The sequence below is a fragment of the Mrakia frigida genome, assembly GCF_051309035.1.
Source record: "Mrakia frigida strain ATCC 22029 unplaced genomic scaffold BDY24scaffold_1, whole genome shotgun sequence".
NCBI lineage: Eukaryota > Fungi > Basidiomycota > Tremellomycetes > Cystofilobasidiales > Mrakiaceae > Mrakia > Mrakia frigida.
In genome coordinates, this window is record NW_027481280.1 from 15,820 (window position 1) to 41,498 (window position 25,679).

At 54.5% G+C, this 25,679-nt stretch overlaps 9 protein-coding genes and 1 non-coding gene across 10 annotated transcripts; 5 read left to right on the forward strand and 5 right to left on the reverse strand.

The window, feature by feature from the left end:
• Window positions 1–79: 79 nt before the first annotated feature.
• On the forward strand, window positions 80–6,332 carry BDY24DRAFT_410933 (uncharacterized protein; the record flags this gene model as incomplete). Its single annotated transcript, XM_076642860.1, has 12 exons — window positions 80–91; window positions 170–1,018; window positions 1,142–1,492; window positions 1,597–3,251; window positions 3,323–3,403; window positions 3,476–3,591; window positions 3,667–4,250; window positions 4,338–4,646; window positions 4,774–5,133; window positions 5,332–5,808; window positions 5,904–5,996; window positions 6,126–6,332. The coding sequence occupies 12 exons, from the start codon at window positions 80–82 to the stop codon at window positions 6,330–6,332; spliced, it is 5,094 nt and encodes a 1,697-aa protein (XP_076500959.1).
• Window positions 6,333–6,650: 318 nt separating this feature from the next.
• BDY24DRAFT_273 (MFS general substrate transporter) lies at window positions 6,651–9,990 on the forward strand. The gene is made up of 18 exons (XM_076636915.1): window positions 6,651–7,057; window positions 7,119–7,219; window positions 7,322–7,453; window positions 7,541–7,551; window positions 7,646–7,673; window positions 7,755–7,883; window positions 7,974–8,008; window positions 8,089–8,194; window positions 8,255–8,325; window positions 8,391–8,537; window positions 8,631–8,705; window positions 8,803–8,849; window positions 8,963–9,052; window positions 9,128–9,217; window positions 9,298–9,360; window positions 9,445–9,541; window positions 9,646–9,704; window positions 9,805–9,990. The coding sequence occupies exons 1-18, from the start codon at window positions 6,968–6,970 to the stop codon at window positions 9,952–9,954; spliced, it is 1,521 nt and encodes a 506-aa protein (XP_076500960.1). The 5' UTR covers window positions 6,651–6,967; the 3' UTR covers window positions 9,955–9,990.
• A 199-nt stretch (window positions 9,991–10,189) lies between these two features.
• On the reverse strand, window positions 10,190–12,206 carry BDY24DRAFT_372960 (uncharacterized protein). The gene is made up of 7 exons (XM_076638233.1): window positions 11,998–12,206; window positions 11,586–11,923; window positions 11,365–11,502; window positions 10,990–11,280; window positions 10,759–10,912; window positions 10,411–10,674; window positions 10,190–10,335 (listed from the first exon to the last, which is right to left on the reverse strand). Exons 1-7 carry the CDS (start codon window positions 12,151–12,153, stop codon window positions 10,225–10,227), a joined length of 1,452 nt encoding a protein of 483 aa, XP_076500961.1. The 5' UTR covers window positions 12,154–12,206; the 3' UTR covers window positions 10,190–10,224.
• A 247-nt stretch (window positions 12,207–12,453) lies between these two features.
• REX2 (Rex2p) lies at window positions 12,454–13,679 on the forward strand (the record flags this gene model as incomplete). Its single annotated transcript, XM_076637184.1, has 7 exons — window positions 12,454–12,564; window positions 12,650–12,772; window positions 12,867–12,962; window positions 13,033–13,122; window positions 13,220–13,246; window positions 13,336–13,357; window positions 13,489–13,679. The coding sequence occupies 7 exons, from the start codon at window positions 12,454–12,456 to the stop codon at window positions 13,677–13,679; spliced, it is 660 nt and encodes a 219-aa protein (XP_076500962.1).
• Window positions 13,680–14,358: 679 nt separating this feature from the next.
• Window positions 14,359–14,761, reverse strand: BDY24DRAFT_410937 (uncharacterized protein; the record flags this gene model as incomplete). Its single annotated transcript, XM_076642861.1, has 3 exons — window positions 14,359–14,429; window positions 14,558–14,664; window positions 14,736–14,761. The coding sequence occupies 3 exons, from the start codon at window positions 14,759–14,761 to the stop codon at window positions 14,359–14,361; spliced, it is 204 nt and encodes a 67-aa protein (XP_076500963.1).
• A 99-nt stretch (window positions 14,762–14,860) lies between these two features.
• On the forward strand, window positions 14,861–16,819 carry BDY24DRAFT_372967 (Rho3 GTP binding protein). The gene is made up of 8 exons (XM_076638234.1): window positions 14,861–14,978; window positions 15,056–15,086; window positions 15,235–15,350; window positions 15,580–15,678; window positions 15,801–15,858; window positions 16,000–16,032; window positions 16,175–16,285; window positions 16,461–16,819. The coding sequence occupies exons 1-8, from the start codon at window positions 14,925–14,927 to the stop codon at window positions 16,625–16,627; spliced, it is 669 nt and encodes a 222-aa protein (XP_076500964.1). The 5' UTR covers window positions 14,861–14,924; the 3' UTR covers window positions 16,628–16,819.
• Window positions 16,820–17,013: 194 nt separating this feature from the next.
• On the reverse strand, window positions 17,014–17,085 carry BDY24DRAFT_t6. Its single transcript has one exon. It is a non-coding gene; the product is annotated as a tRNA-Thr (tRNA).
• Window positions 17,086–17,874: 789 nt separating this feature from the next.
• BDY24DRAFT_410939 (uncharacterized protein) lies at window positions 17,875–18,210 on the forward strand (the record flags this gene model as incomplete). Its single annotated transcript, XM_076642862.1, has 1 exon — window positions 17,875–18,210. The coding sequence occupies one exon, from the start codon at window positions 17,875–17,877 to the stop codon at window positions 18,208–18,210; it is 336 nt and encodes a 111-aa protein (XP_076500965.1).
• Window positions 18,211–18,641: 431 nt separating this feature from the next.
• On the reverse strand, window positions 18,642–20,773 carry BDY24DRAFT_437326 (NYN domain-containing protein; the record flags this gene model as incomplete). The annotated part of the gene is made up of 7 exons (XM_076644258.1): window positions 18,642–19,704; window positions 19,781–19,828; window positions 19,891–19,960; window positions 20,035–20,045; window positions 20,113–20,176; window positions 20,282–20,407; window positions 20,479–20,773. 7 exons carry the CDS (start codon window positions 20,771–20,773, stop codon window positions 18,642–18,644), a joined length of 1,677 nt encoding a protein of 558 aa, XP_076500966.1.
• Window positions 20,774–21,100: 327 nt separating this feature from the next.
• On the reverse strand, window positions 21,101–25,573 carry HUL5 (ubiquitin-ubiquitin ligase HUL5; the record flags this gene model as incomplete). The annotated part of the gene is made up of 17 exons (XM_076642863.1): window positions 21,101–21,284; window positions 21,404–21,438; window positions 21,509–21,622; window positions 21,708–21,789; window positions 21,870–21,876; window positions 21,953–22,096; window positions 22,186–22,257; window positions 22,340–22,474; window positions 22,563–22,813; window positions 22,892–22,984; window positions 23,046–23,089; window positions 23,160–23,328; window positions 23,415–23,766; window positions 23,859–24,678; window positions 24,799–24,967; window positions 25,043–25,154; window positions 25,249–25,573. The coding sequence occupies 17 exons, from the start codon at window positions 25,571–25,573 to the stop codon at window positions 21,101–21,103; spliced, it is 3,108 nt and encodes a 1,035-aa protein (XP_076500967.1).
• Window positions 25,574–25,679: the final 106 nt, after the last annotated feature.

Sequence of the window (25,679 nt, forward strand, 5' to 3'; positions counted from 1 at the left end):
TGATTTTAACTTCTTTTCTCAACTGAGAGCAAAGAGTCAAAGACGATCTTCTCGTCGAGAATGAAAACTTTTAATGAAAATGAGATCTGAGGTGACTTTTTTCTCGTCGCAAGAACGCCACCCCTGTTGGTGAGCTCGTTCCTCCTCCTCCTTCCCTCCAAACCATCAGCTTGCCCTCCTTTCTCCTTCTTCCGCCACCCCTCTTGTTCTTCCCATCGTGACTCCTCCATCCTCCTTCCGTTCTTCCTCCGTCCTCTCGCCATCGCCCGTCGTCGTCGTCGGAGGAGGAGGAGGAGATGCCACTCGAGCCTCGACGTCTTCCTCTCGTCCGCTCTCGATCCTGTCAACCTTGTCGTCCCACAGAAGAGAACCAGCAGTGGGAGACAGCAGCACCAGCTTCTCTCCTCCCTCGTCTACATCTTCACCCTTTGGCGGACGAAGGAAGGATTCTCGAGGCCTTCAAGCTGCAAAGACGTCAAAGAACTTCGAGGACGAGCTCAATAGCGGAGAGACCCGTCACCTCAAGAGCGATTCCGTAGGATCAGCAGCGAGCAGCTTCAGGAGAGGTTCAGCAGCAGGAATAGACGTGGATGACGAGTTCTACGACGAAGGACAGGAGGCATCTTATCTACGAGAGCAGGAGATCTTGCTCGAGGACGAAGACGAGCCGCTCTCTCCTCGACCTCAACCTCCTCTTCCTACTCGAACGACTTCTTCCACTTCAACGGTCCAGCAACCATCTCAACCCTCTGGAGTCATCCCTAAACCACCGCTCATCGTACCTCCTACGCCTACCTCCACCTCGTCGTCGTCGTCGTTGTTCGGAGGAGGAGGAGGGAAGAAGATCCGGCAGACCTCCGCTGGTTCGACCTCCACCTCTCCTTCGTCTTTCAACAGTACGAGAGGAGCCGGAGCATCGGTACCATCGTCACCAGGAGGAGGAGCCGACTCAGGAGAGAAGAGGAGGTCTCTGTTTAGAGTCGGAGGAACGGCGAGCAGTCCTGATCTGGCGACTTTGGTGAGCTCGAGCTTTCCCTTGCCTTTGTTGGGTGCTCGCTTCCTTCAGCCCCTCTGCCCGCCTTTCTGCTCAACGAAACTACTCACTGACGACAACACTATCTATCTCTCCTTGGCTTTCCAGGTTCGAAAGAAGAAGGAAGCTCGAGTAGCTCAAGGAGCAGCAGGAGGACTCGGACCTCCCTCTCCCTCTCCAGCGCACGAATCTTCCGACCCTTTCACTTCCGACGAACCTCCTCCTCCTCCCACGCCCGAGAAGGACCTCCCATCGAATCATGCCGACTGGGCTGGAGGACGACTGGATGATATTGACGGGAAGAGGGGAGGGAGGGCCTCGGGAGAGGAGCAGCAGGAGATCTTAGGGGAGGAGTGGGATACGAGGTTCGACGGAGCTAGAGACGAAGGGATGCATCTTCCTGGAGTTAGAGCTATCGGGCTTGGCTTTGGGAATACAGAGAAGGAAGGGTTCAACAAGGTGAGCTCGTATTCTGCTTCTTTCTTTTGGTTCGAGGGAGGGAATGGAGAGTTGGACGCGCGTCGCAGCGGCCTTCGAACTGACTTCTTCTCTTCCGCCCTCAGTCGATGCGAAACAAAGCCAAAAACGTCTTCAGCAAGATGTTCTCCGCTCCCTCTCCCTCTAGACCACCTCCTCGTGCCTCTCCCTCGGCGACTTCCCTTCGATTCCCTCCCTCCATCTCTTCCTCCTCCCTCGCACCCTCCTCGTACGGCCAACACCACGACGCTCCCTCTAGAACACCCTCCTCCTCTCGTCGCCCTTCGGTCGTTGCTCCTTCCTCACCTCCTCGTCCTCCACACGTCATTCCTCCTCTCGGACCTCCCGTCTCTCCCTTCATGAAGAGCTCGCCTTCACCTCCGACCCTTCACGAACGACGACTCACGGACCCAACGAAGAAGGCCAACCTCACTCCCGTTGGATCAGGCAGCCCCAAGAAGAGTAACTCAGGCCATCTTCTGCCAGGGGGAGGAAGAAGAAGGAGTCTCTCCGTGGGAGGGATGGGTGGGACGATGGGCTGGGAGGTCGATGTCGAAGGAGCGTTGGATGGGATCGTTCAGAGGACGCCGCCGACTTCTCCTACGAGGACGGAGGTCGGAACAGATCAGACAGCTCCAAAGAGGATGATTGGGGAGCACTCGAGGAACGGGTCGAAGAGGAACGGGGGAGGAGGAGGAGGAAGGCTCTCGCCTGCGACGGACGACGAGGGACCCTTCGGATCGTCGAGCTCGAATCGACACACTCAGGATTACCATCGCTCAGGACCCGTCTCCCCGGTCTTTGCAACTATCAACGGAACTTCGATACCGAACCCCCACGCTATCAGCAGCACGACGACGATCACTGCAGGTCGAGGTCCAGCGAAACGCGTCGTGATCGGGAAACGGAAGCTCTCGAACCCAGTCGTCCCTACCCTCTCCTCCTCCTCCTCTTCTTCAGCCCTACCACCTACTCCTCCACCAAAGTCACGCGTCTCCACTTCCTCCTCCTACATCTCCACTTCCTCTCCGACAGCAGCCTCCATCCGTCGTTCTCCAACTCCCTCAGGATCTTCCTCCCCGGTCCCTCCCAAACCCAGTCCTCGGACGTCCTCTCTTCAGTCCTCTTCCAAGAACCGATCTTCCTCCTCCGTCGCAGCTACCTCCACCTCAGCAGTCACCACTCCGCCATCCAGTCCGATTCGAGGTCATTTCGCAGTCCAACCTCCCGCCAGCTCTTCGAAGTCAGGTCGATCCTCCTCCTCAACACCGACCAACCAACCTTCTCTTTCCGCTGCCACTCGAAACCTCGTCGACGAGGAAGAAGACGGCGGCTCCAAGGACGCAACACCTACAGCTCCCTCAGCAGCTCGATTCCCCTCCTCGTTCCAAGAACAAACCATTCGACTCGTCCCTGCTTCACCTTCGAATCGAACTCCAACCCTTCCCAACAACAACACCACCACTTCCACCCCGGCTTCTGGAGAGTCACCACCTTTACCGCCCCTCCCTCCGAACCCTACCTTCACGCACACGGCTCCGGACGACGACGCGGACGGGACGGTCGCCGTTGGGTTGGGGATCTTGGGAGCCGTCGTCGGAGGAGGAGGAGCGGAGGATAAGCCGTTGGAGGGAGAGACGGACGAGGAGAAGGGGAAGGAGGCGGCGAGGAGGATATTGGAGGAGGATCAGACGTTCAAGTGGGTGAGGGAGAACAGGGTTTGCGAGTTTTTGGGAGGACCGTGAGTTCACGCCCTTCGTTCAACTCGAGAGGCGAGAGACTGACTTGCGTTCGTTCTTCTTGGTTCGATAGGTCGGTAATTCAGCATGTTGCGGTTACAACGTACATGGCTTCGTACGACTTCAAGGGTCTGAAGCTCGAGATGGCTGTTCGGTGAGTCGAGACGCGTCTTGAAAAGGAGATGAAGACTGAGAAGCTGACTTCCTCGATTTGCTCTCTTTTCAGCCGCCTCACCTCCAAGCTCTATTTCAAAGCCGAATCTCAAGAACTCGATCGAGTCATCGGAGCTCTTGCTGTGAGGTTCTGGGACTGCAATACTTCTGGACTTTACGGATCCTCAGGTTCGTGCCCCCTCCCTCTCCCTTCGTTCTCTCGAAAAACCGAATCTGACGACCTTGCACCTTCTTTTCTTGCAGACGTTGTCCACCAACTCGTCTACGCTCTCCTCCTCCTCAACACCGATCTCCACGTCGTCGACCAGGACAAGAAGATGACTCGAGATGGATTCGTCGAGAACACGATGGGATCCATTCGGATGTGGGCGTCAACTCAACAGCAGCAGCAGCAGACTCAAACCCCATCTCCCAACGCTACTGCCGAGTCGATCAACGAGGACTCAGCATCGAGCATCCGAGGACGAGCAGACGTCTTCCACAACGGAGGAGCCACGCCTCCGCCAGCCTCGAGCTCGACCTCCGCCGTCGTCGAAAGCTCAGCCGGCTCTACGATCGGGAAGACGATCAAGAGGGGAAGAAGTGGAAGCATTGCCAGCAGTCTACGAGAGAAGATCGCCGCTCACGGATCGACTCCCGCTCTCGTCTCGTCCCAGGTCGCCTCCGTTGCTTCGGCTAGTGGTTCGAGCGTCATGATCAACACTCCCAACGGAAGCTCGGGAGATCCTCGTCCTTCGATAGGGAGGTTTGGAAGCTCGTCGACGAGTCTTGGATCGTCGTTCGTGCTCACGAAGAGCTGGGTTTACGAGATGGAGTCGTTGCTGAAGGTGCGTCTCGTTTCCTCTCTCTTCTTCTTCGCTCAATTGAGATCCTTGATGCTGACCTCTTCTTGAAACTTTCTATCGATCGCTCAGGACATGTACATCGCCGTCAAATCCCAACGAATCCTCCAACCCGTCGGCGAAGTCGTCTCCGCTCCCCGTCTCGACAAGCCCAACTCCAACCCCACCTCCCTTCACTCTAGTCCCGGTTCGCTCTCTCGAGGAATGAGCTTGAGATCCTACTCGTCCAACACCATGAACTCCAAGAGGAACAGCATGAGGAGTCTCGCCTTTCTGTCGGATACGATCGGATCGAGGAGTCGGATCCCGACGGATTCGTCGACGTTCAGTGGGAGTGGGAGAGCCAGTCCGACGCCTAGTCACGCTACTTCGCTAGGAGAGGTAAGTTTCATCGTCGTGCATCTGTTTTCTCGGTTTCACTCTCTTCCATCGCGTCTTTTTTGGTGACGAGAACTGACCTACCTTCCTTTCCTCTTCCTCTCTCCGTCGTTCATCCGTGCACCACCAGGGTCTCCATGACTTCAACAACCCCTTTGGCTCCTCCTCCACCGCCATGGGATTCGCTCACAACCTCTCTCGCACCATCATCCAAGAGCAAGACGACGAATCCCTCCACTCCACCGACTCCAAGACGACCGAAGACGAACTCTCGGACGAGGTGATGGCTCTCGAGGGACCTCCTTGGGCGAAGGAAGGAATGGTGACGAGGAGGTTTGCGTACACGGATGAGAACAAGAAGAGCAGGGATAAGACTTGGAAACCGTTGTTTGCCGTCGCTCAGGGAGGGACGCTGTCGACGTTCACGTTCGGGGAGGGGAGTAGTTCGTCGAGAGGTGGTGGAGGTGTGGTGGGAGGTGGGAACTGGACTGTGAGTTTGGATTTGAGTCTAGGTTTGGGTTGAGGAGACGGGATGGGAGGAGGAGGCAGGGAGGGAAAGAGATAAGAGACGAGACGCGTGTTGATTTCGACGCTGACCTCCTCCCCCTTCCCTTCTTCCTCTTCCTTTCCCCCTTCCTTTCCTCCTCGTCGGTCCAATCCCTATCTCGATCTTCCTCCCATCCATCAGTCCAACGCTCAAGCCCACCACCAAATCAACCTCGTCCACTCCTTCTCCTCGACCGTCCCCAAACCAGGCTACAACCGCTCTCGACCCTACGTCTTCGCCGTCAAGGAATGCACAGGAGCCCTTACCTACTTCGAAGTTGGTACGGAAACCATCAACGAGGAATGGGTCCTCACCTGCAACTACTGGGCCGCTCGACTCTCTCAACCTCCTCTCGTTGGAGGAGTCTCGAACATGGACTACGGATGGGGACGACCGACCTACCCTGGAGACGACGACGAGGATGGGAAAGGCAGTGTGAGACAGAGGACGATCTCGAGTGGTGCTGGGAGCGGAGGGTTCATCAACGAGTGGAATCTACCGTTTCAAGGGAACTCGGAATCGAAGTTGGAGGAGCAGCCCCAATTGGATGCGTTGATCGAGTACAAGAAGAAGCTAGAGAAGGAACTGGTAGAGTTCAAACCGCTGGAAAGGTTTTTGGTGAGTCCCAGGTCGCTCTCTCGTTTTCTCTCCTCGAGATGAACGAACTCGACGCGTCGTCGTTTGCTGACCGACTGTTCGTTTCACCTTTGCAGGCTCACGGACAAAAGGCTCGAGACAACTACAATCGGAAACTATCCTTCCTAGAGGGTCAGGTTCTCAAGTATTCCGTTTACGTCAAGTGTCTTGTGAGTTCTTCGTTTCGTTCTCTCTTTCCTGCCTTCGATCTCGTTCTCTTCCTCGTCGTCTTCTTTGCACTCCTCCTTCCTCTCGAGCTGACTATCTCTCCCTCACCTCTTTTTACTTCATATCTACAGGGAGATGCCGTCGCCGCTCGCTACCGAAAGAAGGGCGAGAACAAGGAAGCTCGAGATCTTAAACGAGCGGACAAGGTCGCTTCCTCGGGATCGGCTCCCAGTTTCGCCACCGCTCCGAGTCTAAGATCGATCGAGGATGCCGAAGAGGAGGAGGAGCAGATCCAGTCGGAGAGGGAAAGAAGAGGTAGTGCTGCTTCGAAGGCTTGATTGAGGACGAGGAGAGGGGGAGACGCGTCGAGTCGAGGTGTTTTTCGTTTCTTTAGTTTCTTGGTTCGTTTGCTTCTCCTTGATTTCAGGACCGAGTTTTGCTTTTCACATATACCCTTCTCGGTTCTTCTTTCGTTTACACTTTTTTGGCGCTCTTAACGATGGATTCGCAGAGGGGAGACAGAGAGAAGCGACCGACAATCTCCTTTCCTCGTCACACCTTCCTCTTCCGACAACCTTTCTTCACCCGGTCCAGTCCGGCCAAGAGCGATCTACACGTTCAGGCCTTGATTTAGCGCCCTCGACAAGCCTGATCGTCCTAAAACAGAAGGAAGGCAGACCAACCGAGACGGAACAGCTCGCGCCGGCCCTATTTCGTTGACCCAGTTCCCTCTGCTAGCTCTCTCGTCGCCGTAATAGATCGGCAGCTTTTCGATTTTCGCTTTCCTGACCTCCAACCACATCTTGCTCTTCTCTCAGAATCAAGTCCTTTCTCAACTTCAGCCTTCCTCCTCCCTCCGCCAGCCTCTTCGACGTCCTCAACTCTCAACCAAATCTCCCCAAACCTTCCCAACTCACCGATCCCTCCCGTCCAAGCCCAACCGCCCCCCACCCAATTTAATCACTTCATCAAGATGGAGAAGGGAGACAAGACCGAGATCGAACAAGTCGAATCTATCAACCCTCAGGACATCGCTTTCAACTACGAGATCGATGAAGCGAAGGTGAGCTCCTGTCGTCGTTCTCGCTCTCTCTTCCCTCCGGCTGAACCCGCTCTCTCTCCAGCTTCTTCGCAAGATCGATTGGACCTTGATCCCTTGGTTGTCTGTCTTGTACTTGCTATCCTTTCTCGATAGGACTGCAATCGGAAACGCAGCGACTTTTGGGCGAGTCGCTCTTTCTCTCCGCGGGCTGAGAGGAGGTTTCGTTTCGACTCTCGCTGACCCGACTCTCGCTGACCATCTTCTTTTGGTTTCTCTTCTTTGCAGTCTTCGAGGAGATCTCGGTCTCTCTGATGACCAGTACCTCATCTGCCTGACGGTCTTCTTCTTCACCTACTCGCTCTTCGAACCGCCCTCCAACGTTTTGCTCAAGAAGTTGAGCCCGAGGCTTTGGTTGTCGTGAGTCTCCTCCTCCTTTTCCGTTGCTTCCTTCTCGTTGGATGAGACCCATCTCTGATTGCCTTCCCTCTCTGCTGAGCGGTTCAGTGGTATCATGTGTGAGTCCCAATCAGAGGCGTCGCGTCCAAGCGAAATCTCGACGCGCGGCTGACTCGATCCTCGCTCTTCTCCTCCCTTTCTTCAAACGCTTAGTCTTCTGGGGTATCTGCATGCTTGCTCAGTGAGTCTTTTAGATCTGCGGAGAAGAAGAAAGTTTCGGAGAGCTGATCATCATTCCTTCTTCTCCTTCCATTGATACCAGAGGAATCGTCACCAACTACTATCAGCTCCTCGCAGTTCGACTTCTGTTGGGTTTGACAGAGGCGGGACTGTTTCCCGGTGTCACCTTCTACCTCAGCTGCTACTACAAGCGAGAGGAATACGGATTCAGGTGCGTCTCGATCGAATCAGGCCCTCGACGCGTCGACCGCGTCGACTGACTCGGTCCGTCTCCTCACCTTCCTTCGCTTCTCTTGAAAAGAGCTGCCTTGTTCTTCTCCGCTGCTACCATCAGTGGTGAGTTTCGATACTTTCTTTCGACTTCACTCCCCGCCAACTGGAATTGACGGTCGATTCCTGTTCGATCTTCTTTCAAGGTGCTTTCGGAGGACTCCTCGCCGCTGCGATTCAGAACATGGACGGTGTTGGAGGATACGAGGGATGGCGATGGATCTTGATATTGGAGGGTATCCTCACCGTTGTGTGAGTCGGATCTGCATTTGTGCGCCCCACTGGGATGCTCATCATCTTTCTCTTCCTCAGCTGTGCCTGCGTTTCTCCCTGGCTCATCCAAGATTTCCCTGATACCGCCAAGTTCTTGACCGAGCCTGAGAGTAAGTCCAGCGTCTCCTATTTTCGTCTTCGCTGCGTCGAGCTGACCCTCCCTCTCGTTTCCCAGGGGCCTTCGTTATTGCTCGTCTGAAGGAGAGCTCGGGAGACGACACGACGAGCGAGAAGTTCAGCTGGGGTCCTATCATGGATTCTTTGAGGGACTGGAAGACGTACATCGGTATGGTTATCTACGCAGGAAGTGTTGGACCTCTCTGTGAGCATCTTTCATCTCTCAGTCTGCGATCAAAGAAGGAAGAGGAACGAGGCTGACCGCGTTTTTTTTCTCCTCTTCCCTTCTCCCTTCCAGACGCCTTCTCTCTTTTCACTCCTTCCATCATCAACTCCCTCGGATTCACCGCTGTTAAGGCCAACTTGCTCTCTGGTGAGTGATAGCTGTTCACGTCGCCCATCGAAGGGGATGGCGTTCAAGAACTGACAGCTCTCGTCGCCGTCTCCTTCTCCGTGCTTTCTTGCTACAGTTCCCATCTACACGTTTGCTTGTATTGTTACCGTTGGGCTGGGATTCGTGAGTCGACTCGAGCACCTTTCACGACTCCCATTCCTTCGAGCAGTGCCGACAGAGGAGACCCGAGCTGACCTCGTCGCGTCCTTTCTCACTCCGTCTTCTCCCAACCCCAGTGGGCCGACCGAACTCGAAACCGTGGAAAATACAACCTCATCTTCATGGCAGTTGGTCTTGTTGGCTACACTATCCTGATGGTCTCGACTGTGAGCGCTCCATCCCTTGTTCGTTGGAGTCTTCGAGATCGAGTCTCGATCTGACCCGTCTTCACAATCTCACAGATCCCTGCACTCAGTTACTTCGCCGTCTTCCTCGCCGCCTCCGGTATCTACCCTCTCATTCCTAACACGATCGCCTGGGTCTCGAACAACGTGAGTCTTCCTCGTTCGGCTGCCTCTTCGTCGCTTGTTCGATTACTGACGATCAAACGTTCTTCCTTCCCTTCCCTCAGACCGAAGGTGCTTACAAGAGATCCTTAACTCTTGGGATGGTGATAGGTTTCGGAAACTTGAACGTTTGTACCTTCCCTCCCTCTTCTCCCCTTCGACAACTGAAACTCATCCGCGTCTCGTCGTCTCTTCCCCCTCTAATCTCACAGGGAGCCGTCTCTAGCAACGTCTACCGAGCCAAGGACAAGCCTCGTTACATCATGGGACACGGCCTCGTTCTCGCCTACATCGCCATCGGATTCTTGGGTGAGTTTAGCGCACGGACGCGTCGATAGTCTCGACGCGTTCTTTCTCCTCGTCCATCTCCCTTTTGCTGACTCGACCTCTCCCTTTTCTTTGCTCTCTCGTAGGATCCCTTCTTTACATGATTCTCCTCAAGAGAGAGAACGCTCGACGAGATCGAGGAGAGGTGTGTCCTCTTCCTCTCCAGCTCTTTCCCACTTCTCTCTCCTCCTTCGCAGAACTGACCAGTTCTGCTTCCTTCCGCTTCCCTCCCCTATCCCCTCCAGCGCAACGAGATCATTGATCCTTCCGTCGACGCCGAGTTCGTCACCAACGAGAAGGTCTTCAACTCGAACGGCCAGAGGGTGTTCCGAAGCGACGAGCAAGCGAGGAAGGAGTTGGGAGACCAGCACTCTTCTTTCCGATACGTTATTTAACGATGAGAAGACGACGATAGTGACGATGATTAGCTATGTTCTTGTACGATACGATCCAATGTGCCTACGTGCTACTGGGACTTCCTTGCGGAAGGGAGAGGACGCGTCGAATCCAGAACGCGTTCTTCGTCTGAGGTTGATGAGGATTGAGGATCTGATTCTGAACTCGAGGAAGACCTGAGCGCAAAGCCTGGGCATTGTAAGGAATCCTCGTTCCTTAAGTTTGCTCGGACGATTGAGAAACGAGAACGAACATCTAGATCCCCCTCGTCACGCCTTCCCCTTCTTCGCCTCCGCTCTGCTCTCCGTTGTTTCATCGAACAGAACCTTGATCCTCTTCTCGACGAACCTCCAGGCATCCGTCATGTTTCTTTTGTGTTCCTGCAGAGACGGGAAGAAAACCTTTCGTTTCAGCGACGCGTCGTTGCAAAGTTGAGCAGAGCTGAGGCGACGAACCAGCTTCCAAACAACTCTTTGGACGTAGGGCCCGACTTCCATGTTCTTCTTTCGCGGAGCCAGAATCTCGTCGACGATCCCTTCCTCAGTGGCCGACCAGGGAGCGTAGCAGAAAGGGTCGACGAGGGGGACGAGGGTCGGATTGAGTTCTCGATATCGCTTGACGGCTAGATCCAGGAATACGCTCTTGGACGCTGAGGTTCCGGTATGACCTCCCAGTTTCCTCCAGCGGAGATCTACAGCTGCCATCGAACGATGGGGTAGCTGGAGAGAAACGAATGAAGGAGACGCGACGGTTCAGGCGTTCGTCGGCGAAGGGCGAGCGAAGAGAAGGAGGCCAAGACTCACAGCAACGTGAACTCCATGCCATACAAGTTCCTCCTTTCCTCCCTCTGGAAGTCGGGCAGTAAAGTGAATGATTCGGAAGGTTTCTTCCTTGGTCCAGGCCAACTTGTTGACCTTCTTCTGGTTGAACTTGAATGCCGATGCGCCAGCAACGTCGCTGAAGAAAAGATAGAGGAAAGCGAGATCGTGTTTAGTCCAGAGACGCAAGAAGAATGGGGATCAGGATGAACGAACAAGACTCTATCGTCAACGAGAAGAGCTCGAGCCTCAGCCATGCTTCCGTTGATCCAACTCCTTTCCTCCCCAAGCGGCTCCTCCTCTCCCAGCTCAACGTCATCTAAGAGCTCGTCCTCTTCCTTTTCATCGTCCCCGAGCGCTTCGTCCTCGTCTTCGGAGTCGGGTTGTCGCGAAGACATAGCAGACGGACGAGACGATTTCCGCCTAGAAGTGGGTCGGGAGGAGGAAGAAACTGAGGGAGAGCTTGGTGGGGAGGGACGTGGCTTCTTGTCGAGATGCTGGGAAATCCTAGAAAACCGCAGAGTAAAGTAGAACTCAGTACCGATCTGAAACGAGAGAGAAAAGGACGGAGAGAAGATCGACGCGACTCACATCGCCTCCTCGTCAACGTCCACCGAAGGTTCCCTCCCTGCTCGCCGCTTTCCCTTGTCGACTGGGAATGGATGGGGCTCTTGAGACTCTCGAGGTGGGGATCCTCTCCGAGGTGCAGCAGCTGGCGAAACGGGAGGCCTTTGGGGGGAGAGGAGAGGAAAGCAAAAAGTTGATCAGCTCACGGTCGTAAGTTCTGTCTCTTCCAAACAAGTACCACTCACTCTTCTCTATCCTGAAGGATTTCAGCCTTAGCCAACCGTTCCTCCTTCCCTACAGGTACCGCATTCTCAACCTCAGGCTTCGGTACTCGCTCCTCAGCGTGCTCGACGACCATCTCCCGACCCTCCTCCTCCGCCGGATCGTCTGCCCTCAGAAAGTAAGGCTCCTCCAGCTGCGAGAGACCCTTGAACCAGGAGACCATGGCCCATGTGAAGGAGACGACGGTTCGTCCTGCTGCTCGATGGTAGTCACTGACGAGAACGTTGAAGTTGAGCGAAGGGTCGAGGAGGATGTGAGTTGAGCTTGACAAGGAGGTGGTGATGAACTCTTTTGGGATGAGCTGGAAAGGGAGAGAAGCGAGTGTCAGTCATCGATCTATAGGTACGTAAAAGGGACGCCGAAGTTCATGCTGACCAGTTGAAGTTTCTCCTTCTCTCTGGAAGTCGAGTGAGGATCGAGGAAGAAAAGGAGGGCTGAGCTCGGCGACGGCCACTCTGCTTGTGCTCCTCCTTGCCTAGTAGAAGGTAGGCGAGAGGGTCCAGCTGCTGATGAGGAAGCGAACGGGTTCATTCTCCAGGGGAACGTAAGAGTAGAATTTTCCGAATGAAAGCGGCGTGAGAGTTGAAGGTGATCAAACTGAAATCTCGTTTGACCTGACACCTTCCCAGGCTGCTCCTCCTTCTCTTCTTCTCCTCCAACCATCTCGACCGGTCGCCCTTCGTGATTTCCGTCCCTTCTTCTCGCGTTGTTCGATCTCTCCCTCTCATCCGTCGATCCCTCCCAACTTCAACTTGCTCCCTCCTTCGCCCCTTCGTCCCAGCCTCCCCTCCTCGCTCCACTCCACCCCTCCTTCTCTTTCGTCCCTCAGCCATGACTTCCACAGCAGCAACCTCTCGAGTTTTGAACAAGGAAGATGGACCTCTCGTTTGGGTAGACTGTGAAATGACGGGTCTGGAGTTGGGAAAGGATAGGATCATCGAGGTGGGTTCCAGCTTCAAAACGAAGGGAGGGAGGCAGAAAGAAGCTCACCAAAACACGTCCCTCTCCTTTTCTTCTCGCTCCATAGATGGCCGTGATCGTTACAGACGGAGACCTGAACCCTCTAGACGAGGGTATCGAGTACGTAATCAAGACTCCCAAATCGGTGTTGGATCAGATGGGTCCTTGGTGTGTTGAGCAGCATGGGAAGGTGAGCTCGACTTCCTCCTTCGACTCTCTCGTGCTTTTCTCGTTCAGCTGACCTTCCCCAATCCCTCGCTCACTGCTTCTGCTTCCCAATTCAGACTGGTCTCACTCAACAATGTATCGACTCGCCTTACACGCTCGATTTCGTGACGGGGGAGGTGCTGAAGTACATCAAGGAAAGGGTTCCAGAGAAGGTGCGTCGCTCTCCTCTCTATCCTCTCTCCATCGCAGACTCTGACCTTTTTCTACGCTCTGATTCAGTAGGGAGCTGCTCTGCTAGCAGGGAACTCTGTTCACGCAGATCTCGGGTTCCTGAAGATCGAGATGAGGGAGGTCGTTGAGTGGTTGCACTACGTTCGTTCTCTTCTCGTCGCTTTGCCTTTCCCATCCGGAATCGCCCTCAATCACTCACACGCAACGTTCTCTTATCCTTGTTCATTTCCGTTTACAGCGGATCATCGATGTTTCTTCAGTAAAAGTGCGTCTCGTTTCTCGCCGCCTTTCCTTTGTTCTCTCTCTCTCTCGACGCGTCTCCCGTCTGACCTTCTCTCTTTCTCCCTCCGTTAGGAACTCACCCATCGATGGTATCGTGCGTCCCAATCTCATCGTCATACGCTCTACTTCCCAATCTGACTTCCCTCTCTTCTTTGCCTCTTTGCCTCCCATCCCTCTCAACTCTCCCTCTCCGTCCTTCTTCCCATCCTTTCTCCACTCTCACAGCCACCCTCTCCCGCTCTCTCGCCGCTGACCGACACAACCTCAAACCCTTGGGATCGACCCATCGAGCTCTGGACGACATCAACGCAAGCATCAGGGAACTGAGGCAATACAGGGCGAACGTGTTCATTCCTCCTCCTGCGCCGACGGAAGAGGAGAAGGAGGAGGTAAAGAGGGTGGTGGGTGGGAAGTAGAGGTGGCGATCTTGATGTGCTTTCCAGTCTTTTGAAGAATCTGGGTAGGTGTTGGGCTGGGAGAGAGAGGGAGAGAGAGAGAGGGAGGGAGCCTGCCTCTTCGACAAGCCTCGCCCTGTTGGCCTCGGACGATCGACTCGAGATGGCCACGTACGGAACCTCCTTGAAGTTCCAAGATTCGATGATGACTCGAGATCTACGATGTCGAGAAGAAGGGAGAAAGGAGGTCGAGCTCGCACCTACCTCTCCTTTCCCTTCTCCTTCAGCCCATGTCCTCCTCTCCCATCTCTCGCCTTTCCCTCGCCCGAATCTGTTCAGACTAGCAGCATACAATCCTCCCTCTTTCCACGTTTCCTCTCTTCCTACCCGCCAGCTCCGTACTAATCCTACAGAAACGATCCGAGAGGGGAAAGAGGGGAATCTGGCGAACGAGATCTTCGACTGGCGACTCCCGTGGGTTGAGGGTTGTGAGTGGTGGTTGAGTTGATTGAAAGGGATGGAGTTGGAGGTTGTTTATTTCGATTTCTTTCCTTCTATGAAGAGGACATGGCGTTGGACTGAAGGGAGGTGAGGTCGAAAGGGGAGGGAGAAGAAGGAAGACGAGGAAGGTGAGCTTGCGTTTTTGGGGATCAACGAGCGGAGGTTGAGGGATCGGAGAAAAACAGGGTTCGGGCGGAGGTTAATAGGTTGTAGGGGGAGTAGGTGTATAGACGTGTGGGATACGGTGAAGGGAAAGGAGATGATGGGGTTCTTGGGATTCAGAAGGAAGGAGAGGAAAGGTGACCTCGCCTTCCTTCCCTTCCTCCTTCGGTCCCTCTCTATCGCTCCCACCTCTTCTGCTCCTTCCAAACGACTCTAATTGAAATGTCTGTACTCACTCTTTGAATCGTGCCTCATCATCGCGAGTTTGGGTGCCGTCCTAGGTCTTGAAGCGACGAAGAAGGTCCCCGTCAAAGCGGACGAGAAGAGCTTGACGATCAGAGTCCTGCGATAATCGAGCAAAGGACAAGGTCAGCGTCGATAGACGAATCGGAGGAGGATGGAAAGCATGCTCACCTGGACTTTTTTGTGCTTCGAGCCATGGTTGAAAGAAAGGGAGGATGGTCGTTGCGAGCGAAGGAGGACGAGTCAAGCTCGAAACGAAGGGAGTTAAAGGAGGAGCGAGGCCGTCTTGCCCCCACCCTCCATCCCACCGTTTTTCTATTCCTTCCTTTCTCTCGACTCTCGCTCCCTCAGCTGGTGGCGATGAACTGCTTCACCTCTTCCTCCTCAAATCCGAATCAACGGGGATCGAAACCAGTCAGTCCGGCCCTCCAAAGAACACGAGCTCGGACGCTCAAGCTGACCTTTCTCCCCTTCGGTCTCGTTGCGTCTAGTTACAGCGCAAGCTGGTAGTACTAGGAGATGGTTGGTCATCTTATTTATCCTCTGTACCTCTCCTTTTGAACCCGGGCTGACTCTACGACTTTGTTCTAATCCAGGTTCGTCCGACGTTCAGCCCCTCTCCCTCACTCCTCCCTCCGACTCACCTCTTTCTATTCCTCGGGTTTCAAAGGTGCCTGTGGAAAGACGTCCCTTCTCAACGTGTTCTGTAGAGGCTACTTTCCTAGCGAGTACGAGCCAACGGTCTTCGAGAACTATGTGAGCGACGTGAGAGTCAACGGTCAGCTCGTGAGTCCATCCCTCCTCCCCCTCTCCTTCATTCGTTCTCGTTCGAAGCTCGTGGGTATCCTGGGTCGTGAGAGCGACTCTCGGTAGCTGGATAGAGGCGCTATGTTCTGGGGTCAGAGGTTGGTGGGCTTGAAGGGTTCCAGAGGTCGAACAGTGGGGAAGAGAAGAAGACGAAGGAAGGAGCAACCGAGCTCACCACCCCGCTCTCTTTCTTTTCTGTACTCTACAGATCGAGCTCTCGCTTTGGGACACCGCTGGTCAGGAGGAGTTTGATCGTCTACGGTCTCTGTCGTACGCCGATACTCACATCATCATGGTCTGCTACTCGGTGAGTCTATGACCTTCGTTGAGCTCGAACTGTTGTTGTTGAGCTCGAGCTGGACGCGTTCGGTCGATGAGAGCTGATTTTCGCCTTCCAAACTGGCTTGCATTTGGTCTCTGGTGATATAGATAGACTCTCCTGTGAGCCTGGAGAACGTTGAGTCAAAGTGGTTACCGGAAGTGATGGGTGAGTCTTGCTTTCCCTCGCTTCGAAACGAGACGTCGACCTCTTCCCCCTTCGCTCGACCTTCCCTCCTTTAGCCTTCCTTCACGCTCGAGGCTGAACGCTGATTTCATCTTATGCTTCCACACCTTTTCCTTTGAACAGAGCATTGCCCAGGAGTGAAGATTGTCCTAGTTGGTGAGTCCTCCTTCTCTTCGTCTCCCGCTCGACCAACTCGACCTCCTTTCCCCTCTCCCTCGTTAATCTTCGACCACCTCACACCCCTGCTGACTTCCTCTTCTATTTTTTCTATCTCCTGCTTCATCTTCACTTCCTCAAGCCCTGAAATGCGACCTTCGTAACGAACCACGGAAACCGAACGCTCCGCCCCACGTCACGTACGAGGAAGGTCTGGAAGTGGCAAAGAGGATAAGAGCAAGTCGGTATCTGGGTTAGTACACTTGTTGCTCTCGTCTTCGCTTCCCTTCCTTCCTACGTCCTTTCCCTCCCTGCCTTCACAAGCCGACGTCCGAGAACTCGACGCGTCGCTCTCCTCCTTCCTTCCTCTTTCTTCTCTCCTCTTTCTCCTCCAACTGACTCCTCTTTCTCATCTCGATTGTTTACAGAATGCTCTGCAAAGCATAACCGAGGCGTAGGAGAAGCCTTCGACGCAACCGCTCACGTCGCCGTCGGTGCTCGTCCGAGAGGAGGAGGTGCAGGGAGTGGGCGGGAGGAGTGGACGAGACGTGCGAGAGGAGGTCGGGATGGGGAGAGGGGGTGTGCGGTTATGTGAGGGATGGTTTCGGTTCCGGTTCTCCTCGATTTGTTTCCCTTTCTTTCACGACTACGCGTTTGGTTTCGGTTTCATGGTTTCTCTCTTTCTCTCTTTCGTTCTTTCGTTCTTGTGGCTTCTTGGTTTTGTTCTTGCTTTATCTTAGATACCCCATCCCCTCTTGGTTTCAATGCTCATGCGTGCTCTTCTCTTCTTTCATCGAGTGAGCAAGGACGAAGAGGAAGAGCGGAAGGTCTGGACGGCGAGGGAAGGACAGTGGACGACGGGAAGGAGTCGACTCGGGGAAACGCTCGCAGATCTTTTTTCCCTCTTGAGAAGAAGCCAAAAAAAGAGTTTTCCCGCGGCCCTGCTCGTTGTGAATCAGAGGCCACAAAGGCAAAAGAAGTAGCTTCCTAGCCGGATCGAACGACTGACCTCAACATTACTAGTGTCGCGTTATACCACTAAACCAAGGAAGCTTTGATGACACTAGTTCCGTGTGTACTGTTATGATGTAAAAATTAAAATCGTCGCTCCCTTTGAGTTTCTGCGTCGCATCCTTCTTGCTGCTGGAACGAGAAGAGGCGGTGAGAACGAATGCAATTCTAATCTGATCGATGAATCAAAGGCTTCCCTTCTGAAGGAAAAGTCAAGTCAAGGAAGAGTCGAGACCGGCGTCGCGTCGCGTACGGGACGATCTCTCTTCTTCCTCGACGGTTTCTCTTCTCGTACAACGAAGTGCTCGAAGGAGCCACGGTACTAGAACAAGTGACGTTTAACTCAAGTGCGAGGCTGGGCCGAGTTCACTGGGGATGAGAAAGCATCCGTCGCGTCTTCTCTTCTGAGACTTGAGTCGTCGGACGACCGTTGTCCCAGACGCTGTCTTTCTCTTTCCTTCGTGGAACGAAAAAGTCCCTGCAATGAGTGCAGGTGGATGTGATGAGCTGCAAGAGATAGTCAGCGAAGGCAAGGAGACGGTAACCTCGTTTCGTCTCCCCTCCATCAAAGGGAAGCTCGACGCGTCGACCTCTGAGCTTCGACTTCACGTCTCGCTTCCTCTCCTCCTTCGCTCTGGGATGGAAGAGGAACTGACATGGGGGGAAGGGTACAAAGGTGCTATGTATTGAGGCTGAAGGAGTCTCTCATCAACCACATCAGTCCCAATTTCTCACTTCCAAACCAAAACAAACCCAACCCAACTTCTCAAACACCAACCTCCTCCTCAATCAAACCAACCCACCTCCCCTACCCAACTCAAACAACAAAACATGTTCTCTTCCTCCTCAACCAACTCTCCTCTCTCCTCCTACCCCTTCTCGTCCTCTCCCTTCATCGTCCTCGGATCCTCTTCCTCCATCAACTCCATCAACCGATCCTCTCCTCCCAACTTCGTCGCTCGACTCATCATCGCGTCGACCTCCAAACGATCCAAGGACTCGGTCATCCCCAAGAAACCTGTCTCGCCTAGCAAGCCATCGAAGAAGGAACTGAGGGAGAGGGCGGCGAAGAGGGAGAGGAGGAGTGTGACGATCTCGTCGGCGGAGGATTTGGAGGGCATGATGGGAGGGTTCTGGGCAGATGCTGCTAAGGAGGCTGGGTTCTAGACTAGTAGTTTTTGACGTGGTACTGCTTTACGACTGAAACGAACCCTCTCCCGATGATCTTCTTGCTCAAACTCTTTTCCGTCTCGAGCAAAAGCCCGTCGCGCCGTGTTCCTCTTGGCTCTTCCTGAAAAGCTTCAACAGCATCTTTTTAGTTACTGATCTCAAGCTCCGCAGATTGTATTTATAACGAAGAAAGACGCAACGTCGTTTATAGGGTCATGAAGACAGAAGAGGGAGCAAGCGTGAAGGCAATCCCATCCGCGGAAACGACCAACTTCGACGCGACGACAACTGAACAAGGACGAGAGTGTAAGGTCGGTACTGATCAAATAAGACTGAAAAGGAATCTTACGGACGTTGGTCGGTAAAAACTGGGTAGGTACGAACCGGTTTGAGGCTAAACTCGAGACAACGAAGCCCTACACTGCTCATCAAGCTCGATAATTCCTCCAACTGCTTGAAGCCGCAGACTCCGAGATGCGATCCAATCCCTTCTTCGTCAACGCTATCCACTCCTGTCCAGGAACAGTGCTCCCCCCCAGCTCCACAAGGCCTTCGCTTCCCGCCGCTTCTGTGTACTCCTTCCAGTTCTTGACCCCCTCTTCTCGATAGAAGTTCCGACGATCACTGAGGAGAGCAGCAGCAGCGGCGGATCGGAAGGGTCGCTTGTGTTTTGGGCGGAAGGACGCGATCGTTTGGAGGAGGGGAGTGAAGTTGACGGGGTTGAGATCCGAGAGATGTTTAGGAGTGACCAAAGAAGCCGATTGGTTCCCGGAGGGATGGACTGATGATGAAGAGGGAGCATGGATGTAGGTAGGTGGTCTGGCGTGAGATTCGGGGAAGTGTTGAAGGACGGAAGTTGGAGGAGGGGGATGAACGGCTGAAGGAGGAGCTCCTGCGACGGAGGCCCAGGTCGTTGTTGGACTCGTTGAAAGATGGGATTGGGAGGTTCTCGAGGACGTGGATGCGGTCGAATGCGAGGGTGGAGGCCAGGAAGTGGCGATCGGAGTCGACTTGGGTGCTGGATGACCTGAAGGAGCTTCGACTCCCCAGCCCTCTCCATCGAACGTCGACTTGGGTGGTCGAGGAGGAGAGGCGACCTCCCAATCTGGGTTCGTTGAGCGATCCAGACCAGTGGACGTCTCGACGACTTCCTTGACGAGGACGGATCTGTCCTCTTCCCTTGAGACGACGCTCGAACCGATTCCAGACGCGTCCACGTCGAGGGTTGGAGTCCTGCTTCGCATCGTCTCCTCCTTCGTTTGAGCTACCTCCTGTTGAGCTGCATCCACGTAGAGGTCTTGACTCGAGTTTGAGGAGGAGGGTTGGGTCCTGTTAGAGAGTGGCGGAGGAGTCGAGTCGACGACAGGTGAAGACGATGAAGAATCGAGAGGAACGCCGAGGGAATCGAGTTCGTAGACGCCAGAGGCGACATCTCGAAGGGATCGCTTGCTCTCGTCCATGGATCGACAGATGAAGATGACGTTGCAGCCCCTGGGGACAATAAGAAGAACGGTGAAGGGTCAGGGGGAGAAAGAGAAGAAGAGTCGCGTCGCTTCGTTCGACTCACATCATCCTGAGCTTTGCTGCGAGGTACACGAATTCCTCGTTGTCGGTTCTGTTGAAACCAACGGGAGTCAGACAGGTACTGAAGAAACGAGAGGGAGACAATCAGCTCACATGAGGAAGACGGTGGTTTGAGCGTTCGAGGACGAAGTGGCGAAGAGCATCGCGTCGAGGACGACTTGATCTGAGAGTTGAGAACGGGAAGCGACGAGAGATCAGCCACAGCGCTCCTCAATAAGTGTTTGAAGATCTACTCACGAACGACGGAGCTGCTCGAAGAAGAAACAAAGAGAGTCAGCCCTAGCTCGCAGAGCCACTCTCCTCGAAAAGGCTCACCTCGTCCCCTCTCTCCCGAGGCAAGACCTCAACTCGACTCCCAAAGCGTCCAACCTAGCAAGGGCTTCGAGATGAGAGGGAGGGAAGAATCCTGTATCTCAAAAGGAGGCCAATCACTTAGCTCGAGCTCAAAGGAAGGAAGGAAGGAGAGAGAAGGAAGAGGACGAACCTGATGCCGTCGCCGACGAGTAGGCTCTCAAAACTCGGAGGTTCCCATACCCCAGAGCCATCTCCCTGATCTGACCGACGAGCTCGACGTTCTCGATCCTACTCAGCAATCCCGATCCATCTCGAGCTGAAGAAGAGAACACCAACAAATCAGCAAAGGGTGAAGGAGAAGGCTCGAGCTCAACCGACCAAGCTCACCTCCATCATCCGCCAGCCAGTACACCCCTACCTCAGCCAACCTCTCCTCCTTCACACCCTCAGCAGCTTCTCTCATTTCTCTATCCCTCTTCTCCCTCTCGAGAGCTTCCAGCAACGCTTCCCTCTCCCTCTCCCACCGTTTCCTTTCCATCTCCCAAACCCTCCTCTCGTTCTCCCACCCTTTTCGTTCAAGTTCAAACTCCTTCTCCTTGAATGACCATCGAAGACGATCGAGTTCGTGAGAAGCAGCGTCTTCGAGACCGACGGCGCCGACGAAGGATTTGAGGGACTGCATATGGAGGAAGAGGGAGGGAGGGAGATGGGTGTTCAAGGAAGGAAGACGAGCAGCTCCGCTCTCTTCTTCTCGTTTCGCTTTTTGAGTCCGTAACTCGAGGAAAGATATTCGAAAAAGGCGAGGATTCGAGGTAGAGAAGGGTCATCTAGATCTAGAAAGAAGAGAAAACGTCAAAGTCATAAGAAAAAAGCGAGAGATGAAAGGGGATGGCGAGGGGAACGAGCTGAACGGAGAGCAGCGGCCAGAGTCGAGGGTCAGCACCGTCTCCGATCTCGCTCAATAGAGCCTCGAAAGGACGAGGAAGGTATGACTCACATGCAAGAAAGTCTAACTAAGGTCGAATCCGCTCTCGGACGAAATCGCCTGGAGGAGTTTCTCTCTCAGAGTTTCGGCGTTCGAGTAGGGAGGAAGTTTGAGGAGGTTGATGCAGGTTGCTGAGGTTGGGAGTCGAGTAGGATCGGGTTGACCTGCTCGGATGGAGAAGCTTGGGGAGAGTTCTTTGAAGCCGAGCCTGAGGAAGGAAGGAAGGAAGGAAGGAAGGAAGGAAGAGCGTGACGGGAGAGAGAAGGTCAGCGACGCGTCGAACGAGAGGTGGACGAAGACGGAGAGGAAAAGAGGCGGAAAACTCACATTGGCGGTCGAGGACTTGAGGTGACGAATTTGATCTGTTCGGTATCGAAGAGAAGAAAGTAAGTCAGGAATACAAAGATGGGACAGGAGAAAGGAAGGACGAACGAGTTTCCTCCTCTGCTCCGGATCGAACCCTTTCACGACCGTCCAGAAAGCTCGTTCGGTAACCTCGCTGAGTCCGTGGACGACGGTGTTGGATCTGAGGTCCGAGATGTCGATCTGAGGAGGAACGAAGAACCAGAGAAGAGATGAGCGTTCGATCTCGAAGCGGCGAAGGCCGAGACGCGTCTCGCCGAAAACCTACCTCGGTATCGAGCCCTCCAACGAGGGTCTGAAGCTCTCGAGGATCGAACATCCGTATCCAGCGTGGGTCGATGATATCGGCACTGCGATCGAAGGGACACGAGAGGAAACAAAGATCAGCAAGGACTTTTGCAGGTGGACGATGAAGAGGAGGGAGACGAACAGGCCGACTGAGACGAACAAGGGACGAGAGACGCGTCAGTACGATCCTTCATACGAGGCGACGAAGCTGGGCCTTCCACTCACCAAAGAAAGCCTCCGTCTGCCTCTTGATCTGGGAGTTGAGCTTGAAACTCGACACCAAATCGATGTAGTGCAGCCTGTTCCCCTTCGTCACGGGAATCTGAGCTCCTCCAGGGACGAGTTCGACGGTTGAGGTGACTCCGAACTCTAGAAGCATCCAAAAAAAAAAAAAAAAAAAGAGCGGCAGAGTTCAGCGACGAGTCTTCGAGGACGGAGAGACGGGGGTCTAAACTCACCTTGGACGTCGACGGTGAAAGTCAAAGCGAGATCGTCGAGGTCTCCTTCGTACTGCTTCAGCTGGATCAGACCTGCAGAAATCGGGGGAGGGAAGGCGAGAAGAGGAAGTCAGCGAGGAAGGAGAGAAGAAGAAGGAGGAAGAAGAGAACGAACCTCGATAAAGCTCCTCGTCCAACGACTTCAAGTCGTCAAAGTAAGAGTGTCTTCCCAACCACTTGCTCAAAAAGAACCCCGCGAACGCCACATCCACCAAGATCCCTTCGTACAGAGCCTTTCCGAGCACTCGTCCTATCGAAACCCCAGCGCAAAGAAAGAGACGCGTTCGTCAGTTCAGCTCTCCTTCCCTCCCTCTGCTCGTCCCGCCGAAGAGACTCACCAATAAACTGATACCAATCCAACTGATGACTCTCCGCCGCGTAGCTCGTCGGACTAGGGTAGAGCTCCTGCTGCTTGGTCGCCTGCCAGAGTCCTCGATCGGTGTTGAAGACCTCCGTGCTCAGTTCGGTGAGCAGTTCCTTGAACACTCCTCCTCCGTCGATTCCAGCTTCGTCCTGACCGAACGTGTCCTTGAAGGTGATCTGGATGATGTTCTTGAGACCGGCTCCGATGGCGTTGAGGTGGGCGTAACTGAGGACGAAGGAGGAGGAGGGTAAGCAGGGAAGAAGAGAAGAAGGGAGGGAGGGAAGGCAGAGAGAGAAAACGAACCTGTCTTCGGCGACTTTCCCTCGACGAATCGTCGTGTGGTAGCGAGGTCCGTTGCGAGCGTATCGATCGATTCCCAGGCGACGGCGGTCGTTGCTGGAGAAACCAAGCTCGTCAGGCGAAGCTCGACGAAGACGAGGACTGATCGAAGACTCACGAAATGAACGCTCGGAAAATCTCGACCCGAAGCTCGAAGGGTACCTGGAAAACGACCCAAGCAGAGTCAGCATCTCCTCAACCCAGAAGAGAGACGGAAGGACGAGCTACTCACCGTCTGAGGGATGTTGTTGAGCACTCCCAACCTCGGAGAAAGGTACGCCAAATGTCTCCTCGAAAGCGTCTTCTTGGGTCTCGGAATCGACGGAATCGGCACTCCCTCCTCGTCCACATCCATCTGATCGTCGTCCTCGTTCACAGCGTCGATTTCGTGTTCCTCCGAGCTGATCCACACGAAGACCCAAACCGCAACGAGTCAGCTTCGGCGCGTCCTCCTTCTTCCTCGTTTCGAGACTCTCGCACTACTCACATAGCAGCCTCCACAAACGACCCCACATCGAACTGTTCCGTCATCAACCAATGTCCCTCGGGCGTGAACGGCTGCCTCTGATCCCTCTCGTACACCGACGCCATCGCCCGCTCACACACCGTCCTCACTTCCTCCGCGTTCCACCCCCACGAGAGCTTGCCGTCCGGCATAGGGTTCCAGTAGAGTGCGAAGGCAATGTTTCTGTAGATGGCTGAGAGGGAGACGGTTTCGTCTAGGGAGAGAGGATTGCTGATGGGCGAGAAGAACTCGTCGTCTCCGAGGGAGTGGAGGAGATGGGTGTGAAGGAGGGTGAGGAGAAGGAAGGAGGTCCAGGAGGAGTGGAAGGTGGGGTCTGAGACGCAGCGTGGGATCGAAGGGTCAGCTAGAGAGAGACGAGAAGAAAGGGAAGGAAGGAAAACAGGAAAGAGGGGACGAGAGACTCACCCGCCAGCGCGTCCAAAACCGACCTCGCTCCTTTACTCCCATCCAACACCTTCCTCATCACCTTCCCACCCCTCACCTCACTCCTAAACAGATCCTTCACCAGTCCCCTCTTCGATCCAACCTCGGAAAGAACCGCATCCCTCTTCGTCGGCCAAGCTCCGATGATCGCAAGAACGAAAGCGAGGGAAGAAGGTGTCGGAGAGGGCGAGGCGAGGAGAGCGTTGAGATGAGCTGGGGAGACGAGGAGATTGAGATGGGAGCGAAGTTTGGTTGAGATAAGAGGTGGTGGTCGACGACTGTCTGAAGTTCGTTGCTTCTTCCTCGGAGAAGACGACGAAGGGTCCTCGTCCTCGTCCGACTCGTCGTCCTCCCTCCCCATCCTCGACGATCCAGCCAACCCTCCTCCACCTGACTCCACCTCTATCGGCTGCACCAGTCCACCCAGCAAATCCTTCAGCAAGCTCGACCAAGCTTCCTTCACATCCGACTTCACTCCCTTTGAGCTGATCCTAGCGACTCCGAAGGCAGCGAGGTTGCCCAACGCGTCGAGTCGGTTCTCTCTTCCCCAAGAGGACCAGAGGGATTTTCCTTCTGGAGTGACGGCGAAGGTGACGATGTCGATGAGAGGTAGGGCCTTGACGAGGGTGGTGAGGGAAGGGATGGGGAGTCGATTGGGGAGGAGAGGGATGGTGAGGAGGTGGACGAGAGTGGAGGCTAGGCGGTCGTTGGAGGAAGAAGGTGAAGATGAGGGTGTTGAGAGGAGGAGGGCTAAGGAGGAAGTGAGGAGAGGGAGGTTGGGATGCTTTCGATCGGTTGGAGACTAGAGAAGGAACAAAGAGGCGGAGAAGAGGAAACGGGTGAGCTCGGTAAGCACGAAGGAAGGAAGGTGCGAGCGAGCTCAACCTTTTCCCGAACGAAGCTCAACGAAAGGAGTACTCACGATATTACTAATCGCTATGGAAAGCAAACTGATCCCTCCATGACTGCACGCGTATTCAACCAGATCCCTTGTGAGGTTGGTGTAGTCCTCCTCGGCCATGAGGGAAGGGTAGGACGAAGGCGAGAGGATGAGAAGGAGGACGTTGAGCTGAAGGGTCACGTCGCGAGATCTGGCAGGCCAGCGAGAGTAGCGATTCGGTCAGCTTGAAAAGCGGAGCATCCAAGGAGAGGGAACGTATACTCACGCCGACAAAGTAGAAGCCAGAACGAGGATCCGTTTGACGAGCATCTTGAGGAGAACGATGAACCTGGGTTGCTCGGGAGTCGAGTGAAGGGGAAGAAGGATCGAAGGAGGTTCTGGAGGACGATGAAAGCAGCAGGAGAGCAAAAAATCGTCAGCTCAGCAGCTCGACTCTCCTAGTGGTCTACAGAGGCCCAGAAATCCACTCACTGCCCTCCTCAGCAACCATCCACCACTCCCTCCGCACCTGTCCTCCTTCCTCCCAACCCATCACCACCTTCCTCACCGCCTCGACCCCACTCGCCAGCCTTCCCTGTTCCACATCCTCCCTCCATCCCTTCTTGACCTTCCTCCTCACCGAGTGAGATCGATATACACGCTGCAAGAGACGAGCCGAGAGCTCCTTCCTCCGTTGATCATCTCGATCCCTTCGTTGACGAGCCGACTGTTCGAGCAGGGTGGAAGCAGAGAGGGTAGAGGAGCCGGAGGAGAGGTTGATGATTTGACGAGGTTTGGTTGAGCCGGAGAAGTACATAGAAAGAAAGAAAGAAAGAAAGAAAGGGTGAGGGGGAGGGTGGGAGGGTGGGAGAGGGAAGGAGGGAAGGTGGAGGCGAATTGCGAGTCGACGTCGATTCGAGCTC

Bases quoted from the DNA above. Each gene is read 5' to 3' on its own strand.
- BDY24DRAFT_273 (XM_076636915.1), top strand. From the start codon at position 6,968: ATGGAGAAGGGAGACAAGACCGAGATCGAACAAGTCGAATCTATCAAC. The intron at 7,058-7,118 runs GTGAGCTCCTGT...CTCTCTCTCCAG, and splicing joins ACGAGATCGATGAAGCGAAG to CTTCTTCGCAAGATCGATTG. The intron at 9,218-9,297 runs GTGAGTCTTCCT...CCCTTCCCTCAG, and splicing joins TCGCCTGGGTCTCGAACAAC to ACCGAAGGTGCTTACAAGAG.
- BDY24DRAFT_372960 (XM_076638233.1), bottom strand. From the start codon at position 12,153: ATGAACCCGTTCGCTTCCTCATCAGCAGCTGGACCCTCTCGCCTACCT. The intron at 11,281-11,364 runs GTGAGTCGCGTC...GCGGTTTTCTAG, and splicing joins GACGTTGACGAGGAGGCGAT to GATTTCCCAGCATCTCGACA. The intron at 10,675-10,758 runs GTGAGTCTTGGC...GTTTCTCTCCAG, and splicing joins GGCATGGAGTTCACGTTGCT to CTACCCCATCGTTCGATGGC.
- BDY24DRAFT_372967 (XM_076638234.1), top strand. From the start codon at position 14,925: ATGAACTGCTTCACCTCTTCCTCCTCAAATCCGAATCAACGGGGATCG. The intron at 15,351-15,579 runs GTGAGTCCATCC...TGTACTCTACAG, and splicing joins TGAGAGTCAACGGTCAGCTC to ATCGAGCTCTCGCTTTGGGA. The intron at 16,033-16,174 runs GTGAGTCCTCCT...CACTTCCTCAAG, and splicing joins AGTGAAGATTGTCCTAGTTG to CCCTGAAATGCGACCTTCGT.